Genomic DNA, 12,344 nt, shown 5'->3' with positions numbered 1-12,344 from the left:
ATTGCGATATTCCATACAGATTGTGAAAAGTAATTTGAATTTAAAGTACAAGTCAGTGGGAAACGTCATTTAGATTTTTTCAATTATTCCATGTCTTTTCGTTAGCATATTTATGTTCAGTTAAAAGAAGAAGGTACATATTAAAGTAGAAAACGAAACGCCAATTAGCAGCGATATTACCATCATAAGTACATCTCCTTGTTTTAGTCTACCATCCTTAGCTGCAACACTGTCAGGGTGCACCACTGATATAACTGTACGGTTTCCTTCCGATTGCAAGCTGAAACCCAGTCGACTATTCCAACCACGTGTCAGCTCTACCATGAACACCTTTAAGAACGATAATTATCCTTGCAACTAATATACGAATTTTGACTATAAATGTTTCGAAGAATCACAATCTTTTAATTATATACCCCGTTCTACACGTAACAATGATATTTTATTGATAACATTCAGAGAACTACAAATCATTAATTAAGAGTAAATTAAGTTCAAATATTTATTTATAGAACGGGACAATCCGTATATTTATTTAGGGTCTGCTATTTTATCTCGGAAAGAAAAATTCAAGTTGCAAAATTTAAAAAGGAATAATCAAATATTTTAAAAGCTGTCTTACGTATACGTTATTGACCTTCAAATTGTGAAATAATGATTGAAACAAGCTACGCTAAACAGCTACGATGAACAGAAATCATTTACATAGACAGTGTTACGTTTAAGACTTTTTAATTTTATCTATGCTTGTTTCAAACAAGATATCTCGACACTTAATATTTTTCTCTGAGTTTTTCATTCAATAATAGAGTAACGTAATATAACATATTTTACTCGCAGATAAATAGATCCAGTATTAATTAGGCTTCGTTGCGATTCGTCGAACGAGAACCTTACCTCACTTCCTTGCTCAACATTTTTAATACGGGCAGGTGCGTTCGTGGGCTTCTCCTCTTTGTTTTCAGTTTTATGTACTCCATTATCTGGAGCGAACATCACGCCTTTCCACTTCAACAAACCCTTGCTGCCATCGGGATCTTCTGCTCCCAAGATTTTCCCTGCATCGCACATAAAATTAAGTCACAACGTGCGACGTAAAGTTTGCATTAAACGATGGATTTCGATTTTCGAATCGGTTGCAGTTGTGTGAGTTATCGCTTGATTCAATTGCATTTGAGATGGAATAATCGCGTTCTTTTTACAAAAAGAGCAAAAGTCACCTATGTTAAATTGCTTTTTAAAGTAAATACCTCGTGTAGACGCGCGTGTCCGATGCCGATGACACTGCGCTGTACTTGTTAGCCGCCGAATTAAACTCGGCTAACTGATTCATAAGGAAGAGCGACGATCGAACGATTGACGATGATCTGTCAACGACGCTAAGAGGCGTTCTCTCCGAAAGCCGAGAGACTGAAACGATTCTTACTCCACAGCTGATGGAGAAGATGTTCGCCGTTGAGAAGCTCGTACGAGACTGTCTCTCCGATTACTGACAGACTAAACGTCTAAATTCTTGCTCTACGATTGGCACAGATGATATTGGCGATTCGAACGTTCGTGATGAACGTTATAGCCGACCGGACGTCCAGCAAGGCGTAAAACGGAAGCCGGAAATATGCACGCTGATTGGTTTCCACCAAACGCAAGAAAAAGGCCAAACCGCATGCTCGTTCGCTGGGAATTGCTCGCTGCACTCCCGTGCGTGACCCTGGGCCGGAAGAGGGTGAGCGATACGTGGACGAACTCGAGGCTTCGAATTTAATTAAGTAAAGGTCACGGAAATTCTTCCGGGTGAGCTCCGACCGGTCGGACTCTTGCAATTAGCTAAATTACCCTTCGGAAATAACCACTCGACTATTGAAAACACGATGGACATGAAACATTAAAAGTGAATACTGTTGCAATTGCCGAAACGAATAGTTGTGTAACGTTCCGAAGTGCTAACGTGCCGACTCTAAAATAGCTTCCTGTCTGTGAAAGCGAGCGTCATAAAAGCTACGCTGGAAAACCCTCACGCTTTTGTCCTTGATCCTTCGATCGAAACGCGCTGTCCGCGTTGGGCGACTTGTCGATGTAAACGATAACGACTGATGCGCTGATAATGAAGTCTTCGGGGAGCTGATACGATGATCCATGACATTATCTGTGGTGACTCCAATGTCCATTGAACAGTGTCCTCTTGATGCCTGCTACGCTTCGGTGGTCCATTCGTTCGATGATGTTGTATAGAGCGAACAACGGAACAAGGAAAAATCGAATGTATTTCATTTGGAGGGCTACTTAACTGATACCGATAGATCCTGTGTGAAGCGTGGGATTAGCCATTATCTTGCTTTATCTTGCATGGGAAGAAGTGCTACCTGTTTCAAGTTTCTCTTGTAGACGTTGTTGATGACGCGAACCGTGACGGCGTGGGTGATACCGTTTGCTCCACGTTTCCTAATTGCCAGCACAGTGCTGCAAGGTTGTCTTTCTTTAGCACGACGGTACTATTCTCACGCCAGTACAGTGCTTCTCTTTGGTCCACTTCTGTCGAACGTCCAGATGATGTATGTGCTTCTTGTATATTATATGTCTCGGACAGAACTGCTTTACCTTCTGGATGCGTTGTCAATGCGATTCGCGATGATTGGCAGGTAAAGCGCGGAAATCGATCTGCGCTAAGCCCGTAAGCGAATTACCGATCGAAAGGTGACCCAGGGTCAATGCGACAGGATCGTTAGAATGTTAGAGGAGAGAGGAGATAATGTACACGAGATTAGTATCGACTTGATTTCGATCGCGAACGTGTTGAATTTTTCGCACATGAACGATTCTTGTGAACGAATATCCGCGACGCGTTTCCAGTGGTGTTCGACGAACGACTTGACGACGATTTTCTATGTGCTACCAAAGCGAGGCGTGCTACGAAGCGGCACGAGATTTCATCGACGACGAGGAATCTCTGAATCTTATCGGCCTTGCGGAATCTCCGACGAAGTTTCGACAACTCACTATTTGACGAAAATCGTCCAGTTATCCAGTTACGACATATCCCACGACGATTCTTTTGAGCGCGGCGATGCGAACGAATTTCTCTTTCGTCAACGCGCATATGATGAATGGAAAGAGCAGAGCAAAGGTAACACAAAGTAGTCTCGTAGCGTCGTAGCGAAACATTAATATGTTGTTTAACGACAGACAGCTATTCGATTTTGCCGAGCTATAGAAAACTACTCGAATCTTCGTTATCGAGCTCGAGGATTTGCAAAGCATGTGATTATGACAGATAGAAAGCTCGCGCGTCGATCGTTGCTACTGTGCGTTGCTGGAAAGATTCCCTACTAGCGTAGGGAATGCGGGACTGATTGATTGTTTCGTACAGATTCGACACAATCGTAAAGATAAGCACGTGTACTGGCCGAAAGTGACACATGTACAAACAAAGCGATACAGACCAGGTCTGACGATAAACAATACAGAACAGTATTTCCCTTGCCCCTACGCCATGTTCTAGCAACGTACAGTACATAGCTGCGTTCAATTTCGGATCGTCATCGAGATTTCGTTCGAGCGAGAGGAATAATCGGTGCGGGGCACGTGTTCGCGATTCTACCAGCTGGTTCCTCTTCTCGTTGAACGATAATGCGACGATGTAACGTTCGGAACTGTCACGTAAACGCGCATCATGGAGGTGGCAACGGCGATGTCCACGTGTATTTTTCGCTTCTTAGCGCGAAAAAGGAATCCACGACGTTTGTTCTGTTGCGTCGTTGCTCGTTGACGCGCGATTCTTCGAAATATTCGTCCCCGCACCTGAATGTGCGTGATCGCGGCGCGACTGCTTTCGGATGATCGGTTCGCGGCTTTCGAATCGAATCGCTGTTTGTGACAGTATGACGCGTTCCTGAATACCTTGTTCAGCTCTATAGTACTCAGCCACCATTTCCCTCCAGGATTTTTGCACTTCCTGCTTCGCCCTGTTGTCCATCGTGATGTTGGAAATAGGTCGTTCCTTGTGTGTTATTCCTGGTTCGTCCCAATAAACGCAACGATCGAACGTGGTCGCGGATCGATTTCGATGAGCTGTCGGTCTTATGCGGCGTGTCGGTTAATAACGCGACGTGGCGAAGAACAAACGCGTGTTGTTATTGTATTTCTCAAGCAACCGCTCTCAGATTGCTTTAAAATCGTCCTTGTTTGATGCTGAAGGACTCGACTGCCGATTTACCAGATAGAAACAGACGAAGGTAGTTCAACTTCTGAATGTTGTTCGAGTCTCGGTGCGAGTGGATCGTGTTCAAGAACGCGTTATCCAACGTAATCTAGTTGATTTTCGGTCGATTTCCGACAGACACGTCGACAAATGTTTGCATACGCGCTGCTTGCTTTTAAGTTCGTGAACACGTTGGTCGGCGACGACAGTGTTATACAAGCACAGAGACGCTTCCGAACCGAAAAATACGCGCGACAATTACGAACGAAACGAAGAAAGGAGTGCACGGATCGCTTTAGGATACGATCGATGGACTTGCTTTTCTTGCCTTAGCTCGAGATGGTCGTCTTGTTCCTCCTTGCGTCTTCCTCGATTGTGTCCGGTTGTTTGCGATGTGCCAGACATTCTGCCTCTTTTTAGACGAGGATTCGTCCCGAAGAATCGAAAAAGATTTACGTGCGCGTGTTCCATGTCGATTACACTGCGCTTTACTTGTTGCACGCCCAATTAATCTTGGATTCGCGAGAGAGAGTGACAGTTGAATGAACGATGAACTGTCAACGACACCAAGGACTGTTCTTCTCCGAACGATAAGAGGATTTCGAATCTTCTCCGACCGCTGAGACAAGAATCACGAAGTATCGTAACGAATGGTCACAACGATACTTGACTCTAAGATTACTAAGAATTGAACTCGATTCGAAAATATAAAGCTCTGCCAAGACTGTCGACTGATCGTTCGACTGATTAAACGATACTTTGTTTCACGAATGTTTGCAGAGTCGAAGTTGACGAGTCGGAAACTCGGACGAGACTGTTCTTTCCGAATGCTGAGATGTCGAAACGATTCTAAACTTTTCCCGCGACTCGTGAGAACGATGTTGATCAATTCGAAATTTCGTGACTGTGCTTGGCTCGACCGGACGTCCAGCAAGGCCGAAAACGGAAGCTTCGAAAATATGCAACCGGACTGGTTTTCACCAAACGCGAGAAAACGGTCGAGAAAATGGAAGCGAGTGGCACTCACTGCATTTCCGTGCGTGATTAGATAAGGGTTGCGAAAATTCTTTCAGGCGAGCTTCGACCGATCGGCACGTTACAATTAGCTAAATTACCCTTCGGAAACAACCGCGTTTATTACACACTCGGTTATTGGGAACACAATGCACATGGGAAATTAAAAGTGCTGTTACAATTATCGAGGAGAATCGTTCAAAATGCTCAAGTGCCGATAGTAAAATAGCTTCTTGATTAAACCGAGCGTCGTACAATTATTCAGGAAAATCTGCACATTTTTGTTTCTTGCAGAGGAAACAGCTTGTTAGTAGTAAAAAGTAAGAAGAAATATGTAAAGACTTTTTCACGAAAATTGCGTTTATATATATGTATGTATATAAATCACTTAATTTATGAATTATTAGTTAAATTTCAATGTAAATGAAGTGTAATATAATTACCACTGATATAGTAGACTGACCTATATTCCTTCGTTGAAAATTAAATTATTCGTGTGTGTGATCTTTCATGTCGCACTTTCGTGTCGCAAATTTTTCGCACAATAATCAACCTATATATTGATTATTCGTATATAGAAATAAAAAGAAAAATGTCAGACAATGGGATAACGAATGATTTAACAGATCACGATGTGGAATAAAGGTATTGAACAATTATTGAGTGAACTGATCGCGTGCAAGTGACTGAACTGATTGCGAATGTTGTATACGAAATCAAGGTAACACGATATAGTTGTAACAAGATATTGCACGTTCTTACTATACTGGAAGATAAGATAATAAACTCGTTGCCGCAGTTCCCTGTAATCCGTTTAAAAGTTGATACTTTTCGTTTAAGTTGTAACGTGATTTGTATTTTTTAATTGGATGTTCTGTTGAAATAGTTCGTTCGATGATTTTCATATTAAATTTATCGTTATTGTTAATTATTTGATATCCACTAATTACAGCGAAATAAATTACACCGAAATGAATAATTAGATACACATATCGAAATAAAATTAACGACTGACGAGCATTAAGATATTTATATGGGAATTTAAATTACTCAGGCGGAGAACTCGATAATTATTTACAAAGTGGACGATCTCGTTGATTTCAATGACCTTGAAATACGTTGATAAAATCAACGTTCTGAATAATTTCTCTCTATTCGTGCTACTCGGCTTTAGATATTTTTTCCGAGATAGTCGTAAAAAGCTTCGGTTTGATGTACGTTACGACTACGCTTCATTCTGGCACAGAAGAAGTCATCTCGTGGCATTCGTACTTTCTTTACAAGCCAACCTACTTCATTTTCTATAATCATTTCCAATCCACGTAAGAAAGAACAATCAATGTTTTCGATTTGGATTAGATAATCATTCGGTCGATCGCGTCGAGAGACGCCCGATAACGCTACTGTGTAATAAGCTCGGATATGAAATAATAAGACAGATTCAATTCACATTAAGCTCTGTATTATGTGTATTATCGTCATTTGAAATTAGAAACATCGTAGCCGTGATATTGGAAGAAGCGACTATTTGATTATTAGAACCGTCATATCGTCGTCGAAACGGAATCTTTCTGGGAAACGAAATGTCTGGGAAACTATAAAGCGACCGTAACGTGTATAGAGAAAAGTTGTTCAGAATATTGACCTTGACAATATGTTTCAGCATCATTGAAATTGGTAAGTTCGTTCGCTTTGCAAGTAATCACCGAGAATTCTCTTAATCTGTGTTCAAAGGTTAATTTGTTACTCTAAGCGTTTATCGTGAAAAAGATCTTTTCTTTGATAATATCGAAGTGTGTTTCAGGAATTGTTCCAATACTTTATTTCCACCTTCTTATCTCGAAGAAAGAAAGAAACTGGAAGCGGCAAACAAGATATATCTAATGGAAGAATTTATTTTTTATCAATTTAGTCTCATCAATTTAATTTGAACTTCAAATATTTTTAAATAAAATCGATTCAGTATCCTTTGAATCAATATGAAGGACTCAGTATTGCAATCGAATCAATTGTTCTCCTAATCCTGTTAACAGGAACATGCAATAAATCCCCTTTAATCAACAAAGCCACACCGATTCTATCCTCCCGTTGTATCAATGAACAAACGAACTTAGCTAGTAGAAAATACTATCAAAGCTAGTCTTTGCATGAACAAAAGTGGAGTTTCAAGCGCATATTCAAATAGATAAATAGAAAAAAGGAGGCTAATTCGTTGATCCTCGTTATTTTATGGTGTATAGTATTCCGGACTAATTATAACATTCTTTTTTTTCACTTTCACTCTTTGCATTAATTGGTACATACTGAATCTTTATACTCATAATTGAGAAAATGAGATATGAATAGGTTTCCTTTCATCTGCTAAATATTATTGGATATTTCATATTATGCGCAATCTGCAAATTTTTGCGCTTATACATTTTTTCATAAATACCGTATTTACTAAGGATAAGGCTGCAAACATTATTCTTAAAAATTTGCCTTGAAATTTACTTCACTTTGCTCGGTCAAGCTACGCTATTAAAATCGAGATGACTGGAACTGTTATGTGAATTTACTATTTAATGACGTCTGTCAGTGGTGATTGTCCCATATCTTTCCTCCATATCGAAATGCATTGATAGACTCACTTTCTTAATTTCATTAGTTTTCGTTATTGACTGGATATGTGACATTTACAAATTGGGTCATATAGGGCCTACCTTCTTTTACACACGTATAAGGAATTTCATTGATTCTTATGAAAATATCGATCGAATTACGTGAAATATTGACTCATCTGTCACGCAGTTATAAAGAATTTCATTAACATTAGAATTAACGACCTTTATTGTACCTAAATACGATATACCTACATAGATAATTAGAATTAAGGCGATATGAATAAAATAAATAAGTATATATATATATATGTAATTAGTTTTTGTTTCATTAAAATTAAACATCAATATTTTTCCTACACATTTTTAGTAATCGCAAAAATAACAAATTTGTTGCCATTCTGTTATGTTCACTGCTTCGGTAGTTCGGTAGTTCTAGCGTTAATTTCCTAATTTCTAATAAAAAGTTTAACATTTTTCCAAGCGCGAACCTATCGCAAACCTACCAAAAAGGTAAATCTACCGAGCAATCAAAACCAAATTCTTAACATTCGCACACCGATTCCAGTCACCTCGTTTATAAAAATTCCCGTCTCATGAGAAAATGAAATATCCCAAATTAGGAACCTGGTATATCCTGATCACTGGAGTGTGTAGCCTTGTTTTTCGCCACGGTGTCAATGCCGGCGCCACAGGCAGGATTGGCGCTCTGATAAGCTGGGTTTTTGTAGCTGAACGCTGCGGCGCTCGAACTGCTCGTCGAGGAGAGCAACGGTGGCATCGAAGCTGGCTCCGAGGGCAAATCGCTGTCGTGTTCGTTGCTGGACAATACGTTCGGTTCGAGACGCTCGTAATCGGTCTCGGTTGCCTTGTTTCCAAGTTCATCCTCCACGATGATCGCGTCCACGCCGCCAGGATAATCGAGATCCGAGTCCAAGTTGCAAAACTGAAAATGTGGCTTCCCTTGAGGCGCGGACAGATCGAGGAAACTCGGGCGCGCCGGTGTCTTGGAGGAATCGCTGGAATCGCAAACGTCGTACAACGGTGGCGGATCGATTATGTCAGTTCCAGGTGTGTTTGGCTGGGAATTCGTTATCTGCGTCCTGATCGAGCACTGGTCGGAATCGGATGTCTCTGCCTGGCTGGCCGTCGATGTCGTGTACACGCTCGGATGCTTCTCCAGAGTTTCTGCAAGGATGGATATCATCTCCCTTAGACCATGCTTTTTCAGTTATTGGATGGAGCTGCCCGATGGATCGAGCTTTTTCCCTTTTTTTATGTTGATGAGCACTTTCGCTCTGCGCGTTCTTTCCTATTCCGCACATAGGGCGTATTGACTTTCTTCTTTTTATTCGATACCGTACGAACTTTGATATGATTTTTAGCGAAGAAAGGTTTGGCGAATGATCGACATGTTTCAGATGGATTCCAGTTTCAATCAGAGAAATATCGATTGCATCTATGTAACGGTTACTTTAATCCCCCGATGTTAAATGACGTTTCTGGTACACCGTGTCAAAATCTTCAATAACGTGTTAGAAGCATTCGAAGCTGAAGAATTAATTATCCCATATTAGAAAAATATTTGAATTTCACAACGATATAAATTGTTTCTTCTTCCATCATTTCGAATATAGAGAATCTAACAGTCATATATTTTACACGTTTATACGTATACATTTATTTTCCTCCTAATTTAATCGTATTTCAAGAAATGAAATCCATCTGTGTTATCATCTTTGAGTATCTAATATACACATACAAATAAGAAAAAATTGCCCCGAAATTTTATTTCCTTCTTTTTTCATACGAATTCAAATCTTGTTTTAATAGTACTTTTGTCATAAATTTGTTTATATATGTTTCTATATTTTCTTTCTTTGCCGAATAAGAAAATGAAGATCTTCTCAGCGTCAATTTAACTTGTACCTATGTGAACTTGAGTCTAGTTAATCTGTGAACATCTCCTATCTGAAAATCTATCGCGAAGACCTTATCTACGCTTTATGCCATATCAAAAGTTCGCACAGATATATTAAATCGTCTAAACTGAAAAGAATCTAAAACTCGAAGCTTTGATCCAAGCACAGGTAACGTTTGTTTTCGACGTTCATAAATATTTCGCGTAGTTGATATCCAATCTCTGGCGTTACTTAAACTTACTAAAATACGATATACATGGACCAAAACAATTTTTCTAGCTTCTACCCAAAAATGGAATTAGTAAAAAATGGAATTACTGAAATCGCCTTCTCTTTCCATTTACGGTAGAACTCCATTTATTTGAACAGAGTTTATACATTGCGGTACAAAAAGCTCAGGATATCTGTTATTTTGAACAAAACATTGGTATTTGATGTAGATCATGAATTTTAAATCGCACACACGTTTTAATAAATTTAATTTTAATAAAAATAATAGATTTGTAGTGTATAGCTTTTTTTGTCATACAAATACCGCTTTATGTACATAATTTCTTTTTTTAATTTTGAAACTAATATAATAAATTCTTTTAAGACTTCTAAGTAGCCCATAATTGGAGTTCTGTCATTCTTTCCACTGCCTATGATTTGTCGTTCATTTAGAACATAGAAATTCATGTTCGGATCAGTGTATTCAATTGTCAGTTTATTCAACTCTTAAGGAATATCATGGCTGAAATTTTACACTATGCAAATTTTGTTCTAATGTTATGATCATAGTAATACCATCGCAATGTTATTTATGACCTCTGAACAAAATTAACTTCCCCCTATTTCATTTAATATCGAACATAATGATAATAAAAGTTGCATTTGTTTGACTTTATTGATTTTCAAAATACAGAAATGTATCAAGACGAAATCTCGTGATCAATTGAACGATTTCCTTTAACGATAGTTTTTAAGACGTTAATCGGACATTAATTTCGTTCCAATAGATGCGGTTCAATCAAATAAATGCAGTTATGCGAGAAAACGATATACCTTGATCATTATCGGCAGTAGGCGTACGCGTGGCAAGACGACGAAGTCTTCTTGGAGAGTTGCAAGATGCTCCAGATGATTGCTTGCAACTCGACCCACTTGATGTACCTGGTGATAACTTCCGAACTGCTAGATCACACAGCATGTCTACGGCTTCCTGTCTGCAAGTTACAAAATATAATCAGACCACGAAGTAACGTTAACGTGTAGAGAAAGTTTGGAACGCTATCAGAGTAATATGGTTAGACAATCATTTATTTTTAAGGAAATAATCTTCTTAACAGTTTCTTTAACATACGTATAATATTACAAAAAATATTGTAAGGAAGTTCGGACATTTATGTCTGTTGATACCGAGTTCTGATGAATATTTAATGAGATTGGGAAGAAAACGATTCATTGTGGACTTTTGAAAAGTAACACAATTCTGAAATTTGATGCGTGTAATATTTAGCTGAACGTAATCTCAAATACAGCATGTGTAGTTCGACTATTATTTATTCGGATTTTTAACAAAACGTTTTAGATATTGAGCAATTCTATGAATTACTTCTAATGGAAACCTGAAGAAATTATTCAGTGGAATTCACAGACAGAAAAGACGGGAAGTCTTTTGAAAAAGAGCTGGTGGAATTACGAGATATATGAGGAGAAGTCATTGAAAGGAACGTCGTACATCGTACATCATTCAATAAAATACTAATCTTATGAAAATACGTTGCCTTTCAGCGTTTTCTTACGTTTCGTTTTTTAAACTTCAATCTTCTGAAGTAAGTAATATAACAATTTTTATATTCATATGTTGAGAATATCAATGCCGTGAAATATACATTTACGTATCTTTTAATTAATCTAATCAATTGAATTAATAAGATTAAGAGATAAAGGTAAGTGAAAAAGCTCTACTAATTTACCGATCAATTTCTATTAATTTCTATTTCGTTCGATCTTTTCACTTTTAATATGCAAAATATACTCTTTTGTGTCGTACTTGCCAACACAGATACGTTACTGGTTATGATAATACGAGAATGTTGCCAAATTATGAACAGCTTTTGAATCTAGCTTGTTAAATTTTAACTATAGACCACTCGTCTCTGAGAGGAGTCTGTGAATTTTCACTTTACTACTACAATCTAGTGGAGAGATTTTGGAACTGCAGCATTTGAGTACCTTCGATTGTAAGAAACTTTAATGAAAGAAATGAAAGTATTCGACGAACTAGATATATATTAGAATAATTTATAAACTATATGACAGATACCATACACATACGCATTTATAATTGTATTTGTGATGTATAATAAATTATAACGCAGTGATTTACGTAATAATCGCAGAAGGTTCAAAGAATTTTTGCCGAACACACCGATGACAGATACAAAAACAGAGAAACAGAGAAAAAAATAATATTCAATATCTGAGAAAGCAAGGAATATGTCTTTACAAATAGATTTATCAGGAAAGAATAGCCTGATAAATAATCTCAAGTTTCCAGGGCAAATTTCCAAAAAAGTTTTTAGAATTCTCACCTTTCTCTGCAATTTAATTAACGTACTTGCCCAACAT

The 12,344-nt window shown here is 38.3% G+C and overlaps 1 protein-coding gene across 3 annotated transcripts in view; it reads right to left on the bottom strand.

The window, feature by feature from the left end:
* Positions 1-12,344, bottom strand: part of LOC122566806 — a 230,127-nt gene that overhangs the window by 2,532 nt on the left and 215,251 nt on the right. For 2 of the 3 annotated variants that reach the window (XM_043724566.1, XM_043724568.1), the window contains 4 exons: positions 10,776-10,936; positions 8,437-8,997; positions 898-1,058; positions 181-330 (listed from right to left, as the gene is read on the bottom strand). In XM_043724566.1, coding sequence (XP_043580501.1) covers positions 181-330; positions 898-1,058; positions 8,437-8,997; positions 10,776-10,936 — 1,033 coding nt within the window. The remainder of the gene's footprint in view (positions 1-180; positions 331-897; positions 1,059-8,436; positions 8,998-10,775; positions 10,937-12,344) is intronic. The other variant, XM_043724569.1, reaches the window with a different exon arrangement.

This window comes from Bombus pyrosoma, linkage group LG4, assembly GCF_014825855.1.
Source record: "Bombus pyrosoma isolate SC7728 linkage group LG4, ASM1482585v1, whole genome shotgun sequence".
Taxonomy (NCBI): Eukaryota; Metazoa; Arthropoda; class Insecta; order Hymenoptera; family Apidae; genus Bombus; species Bombus pyrosoma.
The sequence above is the reverse complement of the archived record's forward strand: the minus strand, read 5'-3'. Positions and strand labels throughout refer to the sequence as shown.